Here is a 20,807-nt window from a genome sequence, read left to right as displayed (position 1 = left end):
GCAGACTCACCCCAGGACTCCTAGTCAAGAAGGATGGCAACCCGGGCAGGCTCAGTAGCTAAAAACTATAGCCAACTCTCATCCCTCTGTGGACCAGCTATAAAGGAGGCACAACTGCTCAGAAGATTTTGCTTGCTGTCTGTGTCTAGTCTCCATGCCAGAGCTGAAATGCTGACTTTTGTCAGCCTTCCCATCGCAGGTCACTGTCCTAACAATCCAATCGAATCCAGTTGCTGCTCAGCAGCTGTTCCAAAAGAAGAGAAACATTTCCATCAACTTTACTCTCCTGTTGGCTCTTGGATGCATTTGCAATTATTAGAACATAGGAGCTGGACTAACTGCACTTATTTTGTGTATGTCTCTTTTTGCAGAGGTCCCCAGTATGCAGGACACTATGGGATACGACGTGACTCGCCAGTCCTCACTGACACGTTACAGCCCAAACAGCCCTGCCACAGGTTTGGAAGAATTTTGTTAGTTTGGGTTTTTGGTGATGGTGGACTTGAAACAGGGTGTGGTAAGCGAAAGGTTCCTCCTTTTCTTCATTTCTCTTGTTCATTTCATGGGCTTCTAGGGATCTGTGGAGCCAGGGACAAAGCGTAGATTCTTTTATATGAATAGCGAGCAGTGTCTGAATCTGTCCATGCAGAAGAGACTGTACAGTATATAGATCCCAGGCTCTGGCAGCATGACTTAAGTGCTGGCTGAGAGAAATGCTGCCCAAAACACATCATAGGAAGAAGAAAGGATCATGTGAGGGGACCACAGAAATGTGGCAGGTGGTTTCTCATGGGACAACAGGAAGAATGGTCAGGGCAGTGAGCAAAAGAACCTCAGGACAACCAAATCCAGAAGAGTAGGCCAGAAGACACATATTCAGGTGAAATCCTGGTATGGAAAAGCCTGCCGTGTAGCCTTGAGCAGGGGAAGGAGAGCAGAGATGAGGAAAACTGACCAGATTTTGAAGCTCACCTGCATGCTTTAAGGAGTTCTCTCCTCAGATTCTGGTGATGAAAGGATGCTCCCTGGGAGCTCCACGATCCATAGTACCTCTGGGAATCACCACGTCCTATCCACCAAGGACCATGGCATCAACTTGTTGCCTGTTCGCTGGGAACCCCAGTCACGCTCTTCAGGTTCCCATCAGCTCAGCTTCTCCCAGGACCCCACTGCAGGGACCAGCTCTCAGGACTGTCATCGGAGCCCACATGGCTGCTGTTCAGACGGGCACACCCCGGCTTCAGGCCCTTTGGGGAGAGGTTGCCCCTTCAGCACTTGTCACCGAAACAGGTAGCTGGAAGTAGATAGGCCTGAGCAGGGAGGCATTGCCTTTCCTGGGGGCTTACTGAAATTTACAGCCTGTGCCTGTTGAGCTGGGCCGTTCAGGTGTTGCTGCAGCCCTTCTGCCTTCTGCCTGTAGGTATGGATGCTGTCCTGATGGAGTATCAGCTGCCCAGGGTCCAAACAACATGGGATGCCCACAATATTCCCGTGATGTTCAAGTGAGCAGAAATCGGCCCACTGCGGTTGCTCCAACAGTAAGTACAAAACCCCTTTGCATTTTAGCTGTCCATCAGATACAAAGATTCAGATTTGACCCCGGGGACTCCGACTGTGAGTTTCTGTTGTGCTTCATCTCAGCCAGTAATGCTGGAGAACCAATACTCCAGGCATGGCATCAAGCCCTTTGGCCCACTTCGCTCCTGTTCATCATGGGGCATCCACCTGTGATCCCCTGTAAGCAGGGACAGAGTGGGTGGTTGGGAGATGTCCGAGAAATAGACGACCGTCTTGTGTAGAACTGATTGAATAATCGTGAGTAATCAAATTTCTGTTGGTCAGAAACTTGGCATCTAATTTCTAGGAGAAAAAATGGGAAGAACATGGCCACTAATAATTGCCTTTGTCAACTCTGCAGATTAACTGAGGGCGAAATAGTCAGGGAGGTAACTCCCCTCATAGCTTGGGGTGCTTGGTGGGGCCAGCTGAAAAAGATGGCCTGCTGCTGGGCTGGTTAGGTCTGTCTTGCAGAGAGGTGCAGCCCTGGCTCCATGGCTGACAGCCAAGTTTCCCACCTCATCCCAGCATGAAAGCCTCTAGGAGGCAAACAAATAGTGGTTCCTCTAACAGCTGGCCTTCTACAGCCAACAGCTTGGACACGGTGCCTTGCATGTGCTACTGTCCTCATGTATGCATGATAACTTTTGGCTTTCAATTCCTGTCTCTAAGGCAAGCCAAGCCTTGTCCCAGCAGCACCCCTTGGGCGAGTGCCGCAGTTCCGTGTACGGCTGCTGTTTTGACAATGTCGCTTCAGCTTCAGGTCCTCAAGGTGAAGGATGTCTCAATAGGCCCAACTACCGTAAGTGATGCTTTGGCTTCTTGGTTTAGAAACATAGGGAGAGTCCTACAGAATCCAGTAGCATATGGAAGCTTCCTGTGTAGAGGTTCTGCTCTCTGTAAAATGTAGTAAATTATCTCTTTGAAAAGAAATTCTGCCTGGTGGCTGGGGCAGGGGAAGCTTGGAGGCAGTGTAGAAGAGTAGCCAGATGGTTCAGTTCTGTCAGCCACTGCAGACATTCTTGTTGTCCTCTGCTGATAGTTGGACAGAAGTGTGTTTGTGTGATCTCTGTCAGTCTGTAGGATTTCTGGGGAGCTGTTTACCCCTGAGAAGACAATATGATGCAGCCTGGAGTGCTCCAAATTAATTACCTGGGTTTAGGAGAAGTAGGGCCTCTCTGAGGAATCAAGTCCATGCTCAGCATTCAGACAGCCTATGGACAGGGGTGGAATGAGACCTACAGCTGAGGATGGAGATGTTGCTCAGGGCTGCATGGATGTTTTCAGCCAGCAGAGTTCAATACAGTGCCTCCTGTACTATGAGGGCACTAGAGCTGTTGGGCAAAAGCATCTCTGTTCCTTTAGTTCCCAGCTGTATCCTCTACAGGCACATTGGACTTTTTACAAGGATATGTAGTGATAGGACAAGTGGTAATGGCTTTAAACTGAAAGAGGGTAGATTTAGATTAGATATAAGGAAGAAATCCTTCACTATGAGGGTGGTGAGGCAGTGGAACAGGCTGTCCAGAGAAGTTGTGGATGCCCTGTCCCTGGAAGTGTTCAAGGCCAGGCTGGGGCTTTGAGCAACCTGGTCGAGTGGAAGGTGTCCCTGCCCGTGGCAGGGGGGTTGGGACTAGATGACCTTTAAGGTCCCTTCCAGCCCAAACCATTGTATGTTTCTATGATTGCTGCTGCATTGCCTTTCCCTTTTGCCACAGCACAGAGATTGCTTGGTGGCGAGCCCTTTGGGGCTGCCCTGGGGAAAGGGAAAGCTCTCTGGATCCTCTCTGGTCAACCACAGCTTGGCAAAGGACCCCTCAGTCGGAGCCCTGCATCCAGTGTTTGTCAGCATGTGGCTGTGATACCTGTGACTCAGAGCACAGGGCTTGGTTTGTAGACACGTTGGGCTGTGCTCCTCTTTATATCAGTGTGTGAAGGGGTATTCTGTAATGCATGAGGCTTCACAACTGGGTCTAATCCACTTGCTTTGTGGGCTGGAAATGTGCAAACGACAGCCACATGCCCCTTGCAGGAGAGGAAGCCCCAGAGCCACCCTTGCAGCTGCACAATTCCTTGAGAAGGGCTGTTAAGCATCCATCTAGTATCTAGATTCAGAAATTTCTGAGGTTGATTCTCCTTCCACCAGTGGCAAAACTGGGGCAGAAAGAAACATGTGAGCAGCTGCCCAATTTCAAAGCAGAGCTGGGTGAAAAACTCAGGTGTCCTACTTTCCCACCTGCCCTCTGCCCACAAGACCCATCAGATCATCTAGATAGGTGGCTTGAAGCACCCGGACCTTTGTGCTTCATGCCCTCACATCTCCCTCTGTTCCGCTCTTTTTGGTAGCGTATCCTGTCATATGCCTGCTGCCCAGTGCCCACGGCCCCTGCACAAACTGGACCACTCGCTGGTACTTTGTGACTGTTGTTGGCAAGTGCAACCGGTTTTGGTATGGCGGCTGTCATGGCAATAAAAACAGCTTTGCCTCGGAGGAGGAGTGCATGAGAGCGTGCCACAACTCTGTGGGGGTCAGTCCTCTGGAGCACCAGCCCTCTTCTGGCACAGGAGCCCTGCAACGCCAGCATACTGGCTCCCGCTCTCGTACAGGGGATGCTCGGGGTCAGCAGCAGCCACCCCAGAGAGAGTCTGCAAGTCGCAGCCAAGAAGGAAGAGTCTATGGGGCTTCACACCCCACGCAAGGCAGCCACAGACAGGACAGCTGGAGAACTGAGGTGCTGCCAGAGTCTTTGCCAAGGACCGGTGTGCTGGAGAGCCAGCGCTGGGGCACCCAGCAAAGCAGATTGGACAGCCTGAGCCAGCTGCACTTGTGGGAGGCAGCAGAGCCTGGGCCCTCAGAGAGGCAGAGTAGCAGTGGCCAGCAGATGCTGCCTCATGAAGGCAAGCAGTGGCATAAGGCTTTCGGAGCAGATGTTTCCATGACGGAGGGATTTGGGCACCAGGTGTCTGCAGACTTGTTCCCAACGCGGGCTCTGCACAGGTGAGGAATTTTTTTTTTTTTTTTTCTGTTCTGCCAGCTCATAGTGAAGCATCAGTGCAGCTTCCCCTGGAGTGAAAGTGTTGCCCCAGCCGGGACCAGCTAACTGGGAATACTGCGCAATGGATTGGTCATACTTGTGGCCCTTTGGTAAATCAGGTTCTTCAGGCCCTGGAGTTATCTGCTGTCTCTTTCCTTGCACTGTCCCTGCTCTCTTACAGCACTGGAAGTATGGTGTGTGAAAAGACTGCAGGATCCTGGGGTCTTTGTCTGGGAGGCATTCTTACACTGTCAATGAAAATCCATAGGTGGTTTTCTTGTTCTGACCAACAAATTTAGCTGACTTTCTGACTTCAGAGCCTTTATGCCAGCACTGCGTGGAGCAGCAGTGGGTTGTTCTAGGGAAGACTTTTAAGCTGCAGAGTTTGGGTCAGGATCCAGACAGTGTCACCCTGAAAATCAGGAATGCATAGAGCTAGATCTAAATGTGTATGCACTGGATCTGTGTCTGTCTGCTGAGCTGAACCTAGTTCTTTCAGAAGAGAGGGGTTGCTACAATACCTCTCTCTTCCTGGAGGTATTGTAGCATTCAGTCTGTCCAGAGCACCCTTTGCCATGCAGGACAGGCCATCTGCTCAAGAGCTGAATGGGCAGCCGGTCCTACTTTGCCCTATGGTTGTGACTCATCCAGAGTCACATTAGAGGACCCAGAGGAGAGGAGGGCAGCAGAGATGCTAGTGGAATCGCTTTCTCTTTCAGAGCCATCTTGGAGGAAGCCAAGCCCTCCCTTCTGACAGCAGCTGTGGGACAAAACATCCAGCTGGTCTGCAGGACCGGCATGTCGTCCTTCTCCAGAGTGGAGTGGATGAAGGATGGCCGACCGGTCTCCTCTGACAGGTGAGCTCAGCTCCCTTCATTGTAGAGCAGATAGGCTCCTTGCTGGGCCGAGTGCCAAATGTGCTTGCCTGCTTTCTTTGTAATCTTACTGTTAACGTTCTTAAAAAAAAAAAAAAGGAGGATGAATAAATAAACGAGCCCAGGTATTGACCTAAGAGCATGAACTGTCCGCCTGGTCTGCGCACAGCAGAAACAGATACAGCCTGCAATAGTACTGAGGCATTGGCTGGTGTTATGGGGCAGAACAGGTGCTGTCCCGTAACAAGGCACTGGTGGAAGCTGACATGTGGGTAGTGATACAAAAAAATATTGTCTTTGTTGGATTCATCTTGGGGCAGCACTAAGTCAGTAGTCCAGGGTGAAGCTTGTAGCCAAATAACTCAGAGTTCCTCTGGCTGGAAGTTTCTGGCACTCCCATCTAAGATACGATTTTTTTAAAAACTACTTTTAAAGCCTGTTTGTCCTGGGAAGTCTGTTTCCAGCAGCAGTTTGGAGCCAGACAGTCACTTTGTGTTATGAAAATCACAGTTAAGAAAAGCCCGGTTCTGCTTTTCTGTTTGCAGATGACTGCTGGGGCTCAAGCTCCTGCCTGGAAGGGCAGTTTTGCCTCCTCGTGGGAGAGGGTTGCTGAAAGCCGTTCCCTGTTTTCCCATCTCGGTTTCCTCTCTTGACCTCCTTTCTGCTGCAGTTATTTCCCCTGCCTGTGACCCCTCTGTAGTCAACAGAGTTTTGTTTTTTTCTAAGCCGGGGAGGGTTTATGTAACGTCAGCACGACGGCCTGCTCTGCCTTGGCCAGTTGCTCTCCGTGGCCAGGCAGAGGCAGTTAATCCTTGCTCCTGTTGCAGGCACACCTACCAGTCTGACAGCTCCTTAGTGATCAGCCACGTCAAGCCGGAGGACACCGGGACTTACACATGCCTCATTTCTGACGGGAGGACAGAGAGCCGACAGATTCAGTTACAGATCATAGGTGACTTACCATCCACTTAAGACCAAAGAGGTAGATCCAGGCTCCTCATTAATGGTTATTGACAACAGGAGCAATAAAGCCAGCTGCAGGAGCAGACTTCCTCCGCTGCCGCACTGTGCTAGCAGCGTTGCCTTCACTCCATGGCAGCAGTGTCCCAAGAGCTAGTCAAAGCAGTTGGTCTCCTCCGCTGTAGGGGGTGCCAAGCAGGAGCGTGGAGGCAGCAAGCCTTCTTTTGGTGTTGCCTCATGATAAAGCCTTAGCCCAAAAGCGCTTCCTCCCCTGCAGTGCCACCCCATAACCGGAGTTGTGGCTTGCCTGTAACCTGCCCCATTTCCAGCACAGCGAGCATGTCTTCCTCCCTGAGAGCCATCAGCTGCCTCCTGATGCCAGAAAGGAGGCTCCAGAAGAGGGGTTTTCTGCAGCCTTGGGTCCTCCATCTCACACTATAATGTGAGCAGTCTGACATAACTGTCTGTGCTGGTGCATTTGTGTTTTGCCCAAACAGGTCCTGCTGGGTAACAAACGATTCCCTGTTCTGAAAAAATGTGCCTTATTTGAGAAACAAAAGCAAAAAAATGTGAAAGACTAGTCTCAAAAGATGGGCTAGCAAGGCACCCTGTAGCCTTCAAGCTCTGAAGTGTACTTTGTCACAGCAATGGCACGTGGGGCAGAAGGCATTGTGGCCTAAGGGATGCTGCAACACGTTCACTGACAGAGGAGAGAAAGGAATCTAAAATTGCCTGCCTGCAGGTCTGTGACTCCCATTAGTAGACAGTGCAGGCTTACTGCACTAGTCAGCCAGAAAACAGATGGCTGAAGGGCTCTCTGGCTCCAGTTCAGCAAGCTCTCCCAAGCTCATAGAAACCCTACGCAAGAGGTCACAGTAAGAAGGGTCCCTTTATTCACATATGGCATTTTATTTTGAATAGAGTACCAGAGCGCTGTTCTGGCAGAGGGTGAGAGAGGTCAGGTCCTTCACAAGGAAAATCAGCAGCATCGAGAGCTGTCCAGAAGCAGGAAGGTTGTACAGGCAGCCGGTTCCTCTGTGCATCAGCAATTCACATACAGGTAAGTTCACATACAGCAACAGTTTGTCCGCCCTGCCCAGCTGATGAACCATATGGCATCTCGTCATGTAGAAAAGCTGAAGATTGGAAAGGTCCTGGATCAGCTGTTCTGAGGCACGGTTGGGAAGCAAGCAGTACTGAACTGCTGACAACAGGGATGGGCGAAGATCCCAGGCACAAGCTGTCTTCTGTCCTCCCCGAGGGTCTCTTGAAAGAAGCGTATTCTGAGCAAAGACGCGCAGGGAGGCTGACAGCAAAGGAGCTAAGTTCAAATGAAAGTAGAAATATCAGGGGCAGCATCCTTAGCTGTTCAAGTTAGTGTAGGCAGAAAGAGAAACCTGTTCTGGAAAAAAGCAAAGCAAATAGGAACTGCTTAACTAGTGCAGAATAGACGTATTCATATTGAAGCTCCAGTTACTTTAGCCCCCACCCATTTATTTTAAATATTTTGTGAACTAACCAGTTTGTCTCAAAACTATCTCCTCACGTACTGGGTGGCATATTTTGTAGCTTCTTGCATATTTCTTCGGTGCTTCTAGGCCCCACAGAAATAAAAGGGTACAAATTATTTTTGCCTTAAATGCAGCATGTTGGGGCTCCAGCTGAAACAGGACCATGACCTGATCCCTCCCTTCTTTTGAGTTTACAACCTAAAACCCAGCCAATCTGCTGAACTCCCCAGCAACCTCCTTAGCTGCTTCTGCCTAAAAGCAAAAAGAAGAGATTCATTGAATTAAGAGCATTGAACTAAGGCTCTTTGGTTTTGTTTTTTGAGATCAAGAATTCAGGTCAGAGAATGGGGGTGGGGGAGATGTTGTTTTATTTGACTCTGGGAACATCATGGTTTAGTTCCCTTCTAAAATGGTGTTTAGCTGCAGTTATAAGAGAGCAAAGAGCACGAGGAGATGAGTGGTGTGAGAGCCTGACCTCAACCTTTCTGCCGCATGAAGCGGATGGGCAGCTCCTGGGCCTCGCGAGCAGTCAGGTGATTGCAATGGGCTCTTCACACCCAAAAAAAAAAAAATCTGCTCATTTTTGTGTGCCAGACAAGCACTTTGGGGGAAACTTGCTTGGTGCCCTGTTCAGGACTTTGTACCATTTGCCATGTGCTTATGTTGTTAACGCTTCCTAGGCTGTTATCCAGAGGCATGCCATAAGAAACAGGGTTGCTGTCTCTAACGGGTTAAGCTGGCTGGCAGCAGTGCAGCACCAAGTGTGCTGAACTGGAGCAGGATTGGATGGAGGGTGCTCTTTTCTGAATGTTTGAGTGAATGTTGGTAATGGGAGTGCAGAGACTGCCCTTTCCCATTGGAGGCAAAAAATAAGGCTTGTGGTTAAAAAAGCCTTGTGCTGAAGGTCAAATGCTGAACGAGGAATTTTCTGCATCTTTTGCTGTCCTTGTGGACTTTGCAGATTGAGAATGGATAAGAGCGAGCCCTCAGTAGTGGAGGCCAACGTCGGGGAGAGAGTCAGACTGCCCTGCACAGTGGAAGCATCGCCGGCTCTCACCGTTGAGTGGCAGAAAGATGGGCAGCCCCTCTCCTCTCCCAGGTGAGCTCCCAGGCAGCTCCACCATACCCACAGGCAGGTTCCTGTGGAGGTGAGCTTCTTCCTTGCCTTGCCATCCCTGTCTCCTCCCTGAGAGAATGGAGCTGCTGGCCATGCAGCTAGGGCCTGTCCCGCTTTATGCTGGCCAGCTTCTTCCATCAGGGCCAGACCGTACTGCCTGACTGCCCTAGCCTCACTCACAGATCAAAGTCTGAACATTGAACCCTCTAGTGAACAGCTATGACACAGGGTCTACAAGTGAGCTGAAGCTGAAATTTGTTCATCTACAAGATTAGCAGAAAGAGGACACATGGCAAGCAAATTTGCCAAAAAACAGCTGGTCTGTGAGCCAGGGCAGAGGTTCACAGCAAGAGAGAGATCAGTGTGCCTGCAGTGAACTTCCATAGCTACTAGTGCTGCTCTCCTGCAGCTCCCCTCACCCTCTGCTCCCAGAAGCCTGCTCGAGCAGTGAGCTTTTCCAGAGCCTACAGCGCTAGTGCTGGGATTTGAGGACCAGGGCTTGTGTTACAGGTTGAACTGAGCTGCTGCTAAGCCTTTGCTCAGTGTTACTACAGAGTTGTGCATGAGGCTCAGCTTCAACTCTGGTGGCTGGAGTCCCAACCTGATGCAAGCACAGGCTGAGGGGCTTTCTGGTTTTGTTCCTCAGACACAGACAACAGTCCGATGGGGCCCTGGTGATCAGCCGGGTCAGCTCTGAAGATGTCGGCTTCTTTACCTGCATTGCCTCGAATGGACGTGACCAGGACCAGCGCCAGGTCCTGTTCCGACCTCTAGGTACTAGATGGATGGAGGCATGCATGGCATGTCTGTACACACACGCGTGTGTGCACACAAGCGGGAAACGGGGACGGCTGGGCAGTGTGGGTTTCTTGGCTGGCCATGCCTCTTGACTTCACACCTGACGTTTAACAGGCAGCTTGAGGACAAGGGAAGAGTGAGTTGTTTTACCCAATGGTAATCTGCATGTGTCTAGTAGACCGTGGTGCTCCAGGCAGCTGGGAAGAAGGACTAATAGCACAGTAAGAGTGACACTCAAGGCCTTGTTTCTGGGACACTGGTGTGGAATGGGTATAGGAACAAGAGGAACTAAGGAGATGGTTCTTCTGTGCATGTGATGTGCTTGTGTCGAGCTGAGGGAAAAAGCTCTTCGAGGCCTCTGCTACTTGCCCTTGCTTGGGCCAAAGCCCTTAGGAAATCCACATTCCCCACAGCAACAGCATCATAGCTCCAAAGATGCTGTTTCAAGGCCTGGGGGCTCATAGCTCATCATAGCGTACGTTGGACTTTTCCCATGAGGGAATGCTCCTGATACCAGGGCAAGCATGGCATTGTATTCCTGCTAGTAATGATTTCCCTTCTGGTTTAGGAGAGCTGAGGATCACTGGTCTTCTGCCAAGCATCACGGTACCTGAGGGAGGGACTGCTCAGCTTCATTGTACAGTGACTGGCAACAATGTGAATATAAGATGGTCAAGGTGAGCAAAAATGAGACAGAACTTCCCTTTCCTTCTCTTCCTGAACCTCCTCGCTTACCCTCCAAATAACAATGCAGGATGCCTGCCAGGTAAAGAGAGAGACCCACAGTTCTCAGCCCCAGCTAGCATCACCTATGCTTTTCTAATCAATGCGCCTGTTACCCTAAAAATCCTGGGCAAGATCCCTGTGGGGTGTAGGGGTCACCAAGTTCATGTTTCAGCCAAATGAGGCAGAAAGCAGACTTTAAGCTAAGATTTCATGGAGTTCAGGAGGGCTTCATGCTGGAAAGCTAGTGACATTACAAGAGCAAAAACTAAAAGTGAGTAACCGGAGCAAGACCTTTAGTTGATCTTTATAAAACTTTCCCTAGCAAACATTTTAGCCCCTACAATAACGACGGCTCTTCTCCCAGCTTCCTGCTACGACAGTTCTCTCCCTCTGCTGTCAAGTGGGAGCAAAGGAGAATTTAAAGTGTTTTAATAAAGGTAAAGAAAAAGCTGTGTCCTCTTCTCGTGATGATTTATAGTGAAACTCTGAATTTGTGCAAGTCTTTGGTGGTGGTGTTTTTGTTTTTGTTTTTTCCTATTTGAAAATAATCAGTTCTGTTTTGGAGCCTTCTTGTAAAGGATCCAGAGAGATGGACTGGTAATTGTTTCAATCCCTCTACTCCAAGGGGTAGGACTGAAGCGGGCCATCTCACAAAGAGAGCTTTTCTTCCATATGTAAGTTTGGTATTTGAGTTAGCAAAATGATGCAAGTTTCAGAGTCTGAATGAAACCCTTTTCAGTGAAACAAATTTCATTTCCTTGGTAACTAGGAGTTCATAATTCAGGCAGTTTTCCTGTTAGGCACAGAGTATTCCAGGAGGAACAGAACAGACATAATCTTGCTGGTATTTTAAACATTTTTTTCAACAAACTTTCAAGGGAGAGGAAAGAGGGCGCATTGCTCACTACCCCATATGTTCCTCAAGCAATATGCGCTGCTATCAATGCCAGCCAAACAAGCGCTGCCAGACCACAACCTGGAGAGAGGGAACGGCACCCTGGATTTTCGCTTAGTTCCTCAAACCTCAAAACTGTGTAACAGCAGAAAGGGCAATGTCTTTCTACGGAGCACACAGCTAGCTACCTCCCACGCAGACAATGGGCTGGCGGATGCAGACTCGCTCGGGCTCCTGTTACTACCCAATTGCAGAGCCAAGGCATGGCAAAAGGAGATTTCTTCTTCCTTCCTGCTGAATTTGTAAAAAATGCCCCCCTTTCACAGAACATCAGTTCCTAGAGAGCACAGAGAGCTCCTTTAGCCCCCATGGGTGGGAATACTGACATAAACTGGTTTTTGCCACAGGAACGGGGTCCCCATGCGGGCAGATGGCCACCACATCCACCTCTCCCGGGATGGAAGCCTGATCATAAGCAACGTTCAAGAGGCTGATGAGGGATCCTACACATGCAGTGCCTACAGCAGCAGCAACTCCGTCAGTGCCAGCACGGAGGTGAAGGTGCTGAGGAGCCGGCCTAGCAGTGAGTACAACCTGTCCTCCCTGCCTCTCCCGGCACAGCACCTGCCTCTTGGCCACTATTGTAAGTCTGCCCATTGCACGTGCCCATCCACCACTGACTGGGCTTTGGGGAGCAGCAGGAGCCCCTGCGTTGTGCTACCTGAGGAGCCGTGCTTTCCCTGGGCAGAAAAGCAGGACTCACACCCACACCCACCCTCCAGGGCACTGGGAGCCTAATTAACTTCCCAAGGCCAAAATGCCATAGTTGGTTGACCAAATAGTTGGCTGTAAGATTCGGACACCATCCAGCTGGCTCTACACGGGTGTAGAATGGTGTCTCCTTAGGAGATTAGCCCCAGAAACTGCATTCTCCTCCTGTATCTCACCAGAGATACCAGTTTCTCTCTCATCCTTGATGTTGGACTATATTTAAAAACATCCCCTTAGAACTGGCAGGGTGGAGAAAGCAGGAAATTGCTGTGTCTTTTGGGAGGGAAACAAAAGCTGAGGATAAGCCCTGGCAGTGTATTTACAGCTGCTTCAACTTTTGCTTGGCTGCAGCTACTGTGAATCACGTCGTGGACCTGAGCAGAGAGTGCGTGGACCAGCCGCACCTCGCCAACTGCGACCTGATCCTGCAGGCCCAGCTCTGCAGTAACGAGTACTACTCCAGCTTCTGCTGCGCTAGCTGCTCTCGCTACCAGCCGCCGGCCAGCCCTCCCCGTCACCGCGGGTGACAGACGCCTCCACGGCCACGTGAAACTACAGGTGACCGATTACAAGGCTGGAAGTCTGAACTCTGTCCTTTTGCTGCATGAAACTGTTCCGGGAGCTCTGCCCTGCTGGAAAGCTCAAGAGGGTGAATTGAACAGAGTGTAGTGGGTGTAACTGCTCAAAGGTGGGAGACCCACCACCCTCGAGTTTATTGCAAACTTTTCTCCCCCGTATGCCTTGCTGTAGCTAATCCATCTCTTTGCTTAAGGGTAGTTGCTGTCATTCACGGAACAAGATGACACTGGGAACGTAAGGATGCTGTGACTTTAGAGAAGGCAGATAACCATCATGAAAGAGGGAGAGACCAATTCTTCATACAAGCATGAGAGAGAAGTGCTCTTAAAAAAAAAAAAATCTCTGAAGTGTTTGAAGATGGGCCTGAACTGGCTTAACCAAAGCACTAATAAGCGATGAACGTTTGTAATCCTGGGGAGCACTTTCCATCTAAATGCAAAGGACTCTGGCCGTGAGAAAGAGCTTGATGCATATAAAATCAGCGTTCAGGCCCTATGAGATTACTAGCTCTAGGGGTGCAGCTGTATCATGTCACGATACTGTAGCTGTTTTATTCCAGTAGACCTTAGACAAATTTCTGGCTGGGTCAGTTTGGTTTCTACTTGACTGTAATGAGCTTTGGAGTGAAATGCAGAAACAAGGCTTCATAGAAAGCTGAAGACAAAATACAAGGATACTTTTAGCCCTTCCTGAATGTTAGGGGTAATTTAGATTAATATACCAACACTGTTATCGGGTCTGAGATATCACTGGCTCTGGGAAGGCTCAGCAGATCATTGTATTTTTTCTTCTGAGCCAGAACCGTGCTGTTGAATTTATTGCAAAGCTGGGCTCTGTGGTAGCGTTGCGCTGTATACACATATAATACTACACACATAGAAATATGTGCAGGGGCATTTGACTTGCCGGAATAAACCTCCCAATGATCTACTCTAGTCTCAGTTAACTCCGGGAAAGCCTGGCTCTGCATGTGGCCTGGGCTGATTCCCGCTGCTACGGGCCAAGGGAGGCCTTCCAGATGCGGAGCAGCTATAGCTGAAAAGCATCCTTCAGTTCAAGACTAAGAGTGAGTGGCAGCGAGCGTGCATATGAGGCTCTAAAAGAGCAATGTTCAGGCATTAAGGGAGGTGGGAGGAGGTGAGATTATGTAATGATTAGTTAAACCTGGAAAGGGTCTCGGGTGTCTTCAGTATCTCAAAAAAACCCCAGAATTATAACTTCTGAGCAAAAGCATTTTTTTTACAGCCTCCACAGTATTGTTGTACCCTAGCATCAGCCCTAACAGCCCCCCCCCTTCCTCATTCCAAACTCCCTGCTGAGACTTGGACAGGTTAACCATATTGAGTAGCACCATCACCCACTGATTATTTGCATAGATGTAGCTATAAACTAGTAGGCTGGTGTGTAGAGTTGATGTTTTGGTTGGGGGGGTGGAGGAGGGGCTTCCCCCCCCCCCCCCTTCTGTTACTTTAAGGCTTCTAAAGCAGGCAGCTAATTCAGGACTGTGCTCATACCACTCTCCTCTCCGCTGGTCCAGACTCAGTACTCAGGGCAGCAGTAATACATAGGTGCAAATCCCCAGGCTTGACAGCCTAAAGCTGGTTTGGATTCTAAATCCAGTAAATCAGTTCAGCTGCACCTAAAAATAAGACTCTCTAACCTAATGGTTGCACTCTCTTCAGCACAGGTATGGCTTCAAGACTGGACACACTGCTTTAAGATGTGAACAAACTGAAAAGTCTAGAAGCAATCCAGTAAAGGAGTGAGAGGTGACAGTTACCAGCTATTTGGGGGTGGATCTTTCTGTGCTCTGATGGATTCTGCTTGCTAGAAAAGACAAAAATACTTATTTTTTGCCCTTAAGATGCTGTAATTCGATTAGGGAAAACTTCCTCTGCTGTCAGTCATGGTAGGCGTTACAGTGTAAGGTTTGAATGTTGACATCATTGGGGATTTAAGAACGATGAGATGGTCCTGAGAACTTCTCATTGTGTTTGTACGTGATTTTGCATTTAACAAACATCTCAGCCCAGCATCTTTTTTTTTGTGCGTGTGTATAGGATATTAGGATTTTAGTATACAGTATGACTTTGCCTTTTGAGACCAGGGACGAATCACAGACTGTGTAAATTCCAGCGTTAGTGAAGACCTCTCAGTTCACACGTAGCAGGCATAGCGGGTTGTCAAGATCTGTGGACCAGCTCAGAAGTACGGTAGAAGTTGATTGTGACTGTATCAGACCCTTTTGTTCCAGAATAAGCAGTCAGTTCTGTAATATCCCTTTCTCTAGGTCAGAGGCTCTATTTTTAGAATATTTAAATACTCTGTGTGGTCAGCTCTCATTTAAGCTGTGGGGTTATACAAGACGTGGCCAGGGAGCGCTTTCTCGAGCCTCACGAGGGCTGTAACAGCCACCTGTAGTCTGACGGGCAGGACTGCAGCACTGAAGGCGCTTCAGTTGGGCGAGGGTTTATTCGCCGACCTTCTTTCAGCTGCATAACCACGGTAGTAAGGGCGGTAGTTGAAGGCACGCAGCTCACTGCTTTAAATGTCATCGCTGCAATAGTTAACTAAAGGGTCTTTTTACATTTCTTCTGTTTGGCAAGCTGAGCTTTCCCCTCTATATAGTGCCACTTCGCTGCCGAACTGAATGTTAACTTTTTTTTTTGATTTGAGGATCAAGATGTTCGTTTTCTTCCCTAAACAACGGATTGCAGGAAGGCCATATCGCCTTTACTGGTATCTCCAGGGCAGGGGAAGGGTGTAGCTACACTGGGCTCTTTTCAGCTGATCTTAGGGCGCTGCTGTGAGAGATACAGAACTAACAGGAAAGCAAGCATGTATAGCTTATTCTAGTGTAAACGTCTACAACTATTTACTTACTTTTTGAAAGCTGAAAAAAGCATTGGTACCAACTCAAATAGCATAGGGAATGTTGGCCATTGCTATTCGTATCATACTGAAAACAGGTAAGAATCTGTAAAGAACAGCAGCCCCGGTTTTCTAGACCATATCACTGTGAGGCTGTACTTGCCTGGAAATGGAAACTGCTGGGAAATAGGGCCAAACAAAGGGAGCATTTCTTCCCATCCAGCTTACAGTCTGACTTTTCCTTATGTCTAAAACAATGTGGCGCACATAAGAATGCAGTAAAGAAACAGTCGTACTAACAGGGTAGGTATCAACTTACTGGGGGAACAGAAAAGGAGTGAAAATACAGTCTTATCATGTGGCTCTTAGGATCTTCACTCCTTTTAGTAGCAGGGGAAAGAAAACCAAAGTGAGCTTTCCTTTTCGAATGCTAGTGTCTTCATATTTGTCTGCATGTAAATATTCAATGTTAGAAAACAGTGATGCAAACCCAGAATCTGATGTTTTCAGTCAAGCCCTCCACTTGTTATGGGTCACAAGGAGATCTGCAAGTTCAGTCTTAAAGTTCAAGGTAACCTAACCTGGTGTACCAAATGCAAAGTGTTAAGATACCATTACAAAGCTTCTAGGTTGGCAAGCAGGGCTCACCCCCGTTCACCTAATAACACAGAAGACGATACCCAGAAGGGCAAATCCTGAAAACTGCACGGGGCGGAGGTGAAATAAAGTTTTCACAGACAGCACTTCTACCACCAACATTTATTTCTGTTAAAGCAGATTATAAATCATCAGTACAAATATATATAACTTACATTTGCTTGTAAGGCCAAAGTTTAAAAGTAAAGTTAAAATGAGATGGTTTTCACAAGTCACCAGAGGCAGAACCTGGACCAGCTGCAGCCTTAACCACAAGGTTTCACAAATCAGTGGAAAAAAATAAAACCAAAGTTAAAAACCTCTTAAGATCTATCGACAGACAAACATAAAATGGTTTCCCAGGTAGCCCCAGGATGTAGATATGATTACAGTAAGTTGTCACAGTAGTGTTAGAACCAATAGATTAAGACAAAGAAACTGCAGCAATACATGAAAGGAAAAAAACCCATACTATATATAATATGTAGCTTGATTCCAATAAAAAACAAAACAAAACAAAACAAACCCAAAAAAACCCAGTACATTTTCCCCATGGTTTTCAAACCATGACAATACTGTTCTTTAATTTTCTTTATTTAAAACTACAATATAATGACTTATTGGTTGTGATTGTTGTTGCAATATGCTACTTACAATGAACAGATACAAGAACAAGCTAGAGCCCCTTTTTCCACCCCCCCCCCCATATTACTTACAATAAGAATCAGAGATAAATCAATCTTATGTACAATTTCTTACATCCAACCCCCTTTTTTTTTAACCTTTGGCAAGATTACTTACAACTCATACAGCTTTTAATATCCAACTATTTAAAATATTCTAAATGCATAAAAATAAAGATTTTGGCTTTACTTTATTCTTTACATATAATATTCACTTTGTTACTCAAAATGGAAGCTCAACTTTTTCCACAGACCTAGCTTTTGTTAAGCAGGTGACAGTCTCCCGCCCATATCCACCCCCCACCCCATTTTTTTCCCTGAGGGGGAACGTCCAGGACTCGCAGGGCACCAGAAGGACACGGGTACAAAATCTGCCTTCCTTTCTGTGAGATAATTGATGTTTCTGCAGAACAGGCGTCGGGACTGGGTGCCTTTCTCTGCTCTGTTCAACTTCCAGCTTTCCAAGTGAGGAGGGAACGCAGACTGGGGTGGCTCCAGGATTCCTTTTAAGAACTGCACATTAAATTCTCTGTACGTTTATGTCCTCCCCATAATTGCTCCCTCTTTCTAACTCATTTTGGTTTGAAGGGACCTTTGGGATTATCAAAGCAAACTGATCAGAAACAGTCCCCTCTGCTCCCTTTATCCCTCTATTCTAATGTACAATTTATCCACCCCCCATGGGACTGCCTAAAGTTCAATCTCAAATGTCTTCTGTAAATCACTTGAGAAGGGGTTAGTTGGAGAGGGATTAGTGCGCTGCTTTGTCTTGCTCTCGAGTGCTGCCCACTGTGCTTCAAATGGGTCTACCTGCGGAGCAGCTGCGGGAGGCTGCGAATGCTTGTCCTCTGCAGTCCATTTGCCACCGTCAACTCCATTGAAAGCTGCAGAGCCGTTGTGCTGCGCGGGTGGACTGAAGAAAGGGCTGGTCGTAGCACTGTTGCTTTCATACTGAGGGAACGTCTGCTGTTTGACAAGACTGGGTGACTGATGCGGATGGGCTGCTGGAGTGTGGCTTGCGGTGCCAAAGACGTTGGCCACCATCTGGGAAGGTGTGATTCCAACCACAGGTACGCTTGGGGCTGCATAGGTCATCCCATTTGCTACAGCATAGGGCTGAGCTGGAATAAATGCTGGCTGCATGGACGGTACCACACCCACCGGCACAGGCTGAGGCGCAATGAAGGTGCTGACTGGGAAGGCTGGTGCTGACTGGGAAGCTGCTGGAGGAGGCTGTAGTAGTGGCTGTGGGGCTGGGGCTGGGGTTGGCTGCTGTTGGGCTCTGACAGTCTTTGAGACCTCTTCCAACCAGCGGTCTGCCTCTGAGGGAGTACGTCTGTGGTTTCCTTGGAAGAGACTTGGTGAGGCCGCACCTGAGGAGGTGCTGCTCCATTCAGTGCCTGGGAAGGAACGCATAGGGAAGTCATTAATATTTCCACTCCTCACCTTTTTATCAGTTAGAAAGGCTGGAGGATGTACACAAGAACAGACAGGCTGCCTCCCTCCACAGCTGAAAGACTGCTACCAACACTGGAAACATCTTTATGCATCCACTGTACTGCTCTGTTATAGGAAGACATTGGTCAAGAAGGGGTAGAGAAGAGTTTCTTCACTAAAATGCAGATTTCTTTCTTTGTTTTTCTTCATAGCAGACATCTGAGACTTTAGGGCATGCAGGAGAGCTGCTGCCTGCACTCATAACTTAGTGGCAATGATCTAGTCCATAACCACTAATTCCTCTGACTGGGGAGTATCAGTTTCCGAACATACAGCTCAGGACTGGTGGACAGTTAGAACACAAAGCTGTAAGAAACTGTTTTTAAGACTCATTTGCTGTTTCCTAAATTAAGGCCTTACCCTCTAAAGGACAGTAACGTAATGGTACTGGGAGGTCAAGACAACATTCATTTTTCTGTCCCATACACATTGAAGTGTGAGTACTCACTACAATATACATGAACATTTAAGGCAATATATCTAATTGAATTATTATATGATATGTAAACTGGACTTACTATGCCTCCTTTATATTCTTCCTCCATCTCCACTCACTCTTCCCTTACTCTTTTCATATATAATTCAGGCTGTTAACCTCTCAAACTCTTTTGCAATGTTCAACATTTAGCATTTTAGACTTTTCTACAAAACCAGCTCTGATTTTAACTCATTTATCTTCAATGATTGGGGGGCGGGGGGGGGGGGGAAATCACCTTCAATCATCTCCATTCCACCCACAGTTTCAGAACTATCTCCCACCAGCTGAATTCTGGTTTTCCTTCTCCCTACAGTTTCAAATTCTCTTTCCTCCCATAGGGCTTTGCCAGGTTTCCAATGTGATGAGAAAAGCAACCAGGAATGCCAGAGATAGCTCTGCGATTCATGTGTTATTTGGTGTTTTGGAGAAGTGGAAAGCCATTACTTCTCAGTAGTCTTCATTCAGCCTGATCTAGTTAAACACCGCCTAAAGATCAGTTTACTGGTGTTTTTACAGTGGGAACTGTTGGACACAGGGCTTAGGGACTCTCTCTTATGGGGGAAGACTTACTGAAAACAGGTCTGGTACTCTTACGAGGCCAAGTAGAACCTACTATTTCACTAGCAAAGTTTCTCTTTCTGAGCTGAGCTTACACCAGGAAATGATGTTAGTTTGATTGTAGCCTTCTCGCGTACATGCCCACATGGGTGACAGCCATTTGAAGTACCACCTTACTTTGTATGTAACTATAGACAAGGACTGAAGGGACAGACTAAACTCATTAAACAGAAGAAACGAACCTCTGAAGGCTTTAAGCAACCAACTTAATCTCTCCTTACGTACATCAGTGGGAAGAACGCCCAAAAATTATCTTGGCTACACATACAGATTCTTTCCCCTTCATCCCCAAACACACACTATTTCATTACTTCCTTTTTAAGCACTGGATTTTCTAAAATGCTGCTGAAACACAAATCAGTCCGGCTTATAGACCCAGAACCAGCGAGTTCATCGCTTCCCTCCATCCACTTCTGCAAAAGGCTACTACTTCCAGCTTTTGTTAGCGTTCCTTCCACTTGTCATTAAGCGGCATTGAGAATTGTCTCAAGGGCTCAATTATCCTTTTGATCCAAGTTCTCATAGCAATGTACCGGATCTACTTCCAATCTTACCAGCGACCATGGCTGCAGCTCCAGTATTAGCAGCAGGAGCATGAGCCCAAGGATTGGTTTCACGAACTGGCATAGCTGTGGACACTACAGCAGCTTGGGATGGTTTAGCAGCAAGCACACAGAAGGCAGAGGCAGTGCCATTAACTAAAATGGGAGCAGACAACATCAGTGCAATTAATTCATGCAAGGCATGCACGTGACTGGAATATTAGTGGGCCATGTCATACCTATCAACATACAACAACTTTAGACACTTCCACATGACAGCAGTTTGTGTAAGTTAGACAAATTGGACTGACAGTTGATAAAGCTAGTAAATTCCATTTCACCAAGCCAACGCTTGTTAACAGAACTGTGGGATGGTGGATTTTTATCTATTTGATGAGACCTTGAGTTCTGATGACCAACCGAAGTTAAATTTGTTGGTTTTATAGAGAAGAGATATGGCTCACCAGAAGTTACTGTATGATTAATTTTAGATTCAAAAGAAGGACAGATTTTAGATGCAAAGTAACAATAACTACATTTAACAAAGAGAGGTTCTTTTTTCACACAACTTTTATAAAAGCATATCAGGGAAACAAAGATTAGAGGCTGCTATGAGTTCTATAGTTGGCACCTCTCCACAACTTATCTAAGAGTTTGT

At 47.7% G+C, this 20,807-nt stretch overlaps 2 protein-coding genes across 25 annotated transcripts in view; one reads left to right on the top strand and one right to left on the bottom strand.

The window, feature by feature from the left end:
- The window catches only part of PAPLN (papilin, proteoglycan like sulfated glycoprotein), a 50,720-nt gene extending 36,966 nt beyond the window's left edge, over positions 1-13,754 (top strand). For 4 of the 11 annotated variants that reach the window (XM_087746363.1, XM_087746367.1, XM_087746360.1 and 1 more), the window contains 13 exons: positions 372-458; positions 987-1,290; positions 1,421-1,538; positions 2,230-2,359; positions 3,904-4,555; positions 5,312-5,449; positions 6,295-6,419; positions 7,349-7,487; positions 8,900-9,037; positions 9,702-9,829; positions 10,422-10,530; positions 11,882-12,117; positions 12,597-13,754. In XM_087746363.1, the coding sequence (XP_087602489.1) occupies positions 372-458; positions 987-1,290; positions 1,421-1,538; positions 2,230-2,359; positions 3,904-4,555; positions 5,312-5,449; positions 6,295-6,419; positions 7,349-7,487; positions 8,900-9,037; positions 9,702-9,829; positions 10,422-10,530; positions 11,882-12,117; positions 12,597-12,772 (2,480 nt within the window). In that variant the 3' untranslated portion in view covers positions 12,773-13,754. The remainder of the gene's footprint in view (positions 1-371; positions 459-986; positions 1,291-1,420; positions 1,539-2,229; positions 2,360-3,903; positions 4,556-5,311; positions 5,450-6,294; positions 6,420-7,348; positions 7,488-8,899; positions 9,038-9,701; positions 9,830-10,421; positions 10,531-11,881; positions 12,118-12,596) is intronic. The other 7 variants (XM_087746370.1, XM_087746368.1, XM_087746369.1 and 4 more) reach the window with 5 other exon arrangements.
- Positions 13,755-16,439: 2,685 nt separating this feature from the next.
- NUMB (NUMB endocytic adaptor protein) overlaps positions 16,440-20,807 on the bottom strand; it is a 100,155-nt gene continuing 95,787 nt past the window's right edge. For 9 of the 14 annotated variants that reach the window (XM_087746371.1, XM_087746376.1, XM_087746377.1 and 6 more), the window contains 2 exons: positions 20,162-20,305; positions 16,440-18,414 (listed from right to left, as the gene is read on the bottom strand). In XM_087746371.1, the coding sequence (XP_087602497.1) occupies positions 17,705-18,414; positions 20,162-20,305 (854 nt within the window). In that variant the 3' untranslated portion in view covers positions 16,440-17,704. The remainder of the gene's footprint in view (positions 18,415-20,161; positions 20,306-20,807) is intronic. The other 5 variants (XM_087746380.1, XM_087746381.1, XM_087746382.1 and 2 more) reach the window with 1 other exon arrangement.

Source organism: Nipponia nippon, unplaced genomic scaffold, assembly GCF_047370975.1.
Source record: "Nipponia nippon isolate SJK-2023a ecotype South Korea unplaced genomic scaffold, ASM4737097v1 scaffold_10, whole genome shotgun sequence".
In the NCBI taxonomy this organism is placed as follows: Eukaryota; Metazoa; Chordata; class Aves; order Pelecaniformes; family Threskiornithidae; genus Nipponia; species Nipponia nippon.
Note: the sequence above shows the minus strand (reverse complement) of the source record. Positions and strands in the feature narration are given on the sequence as shown.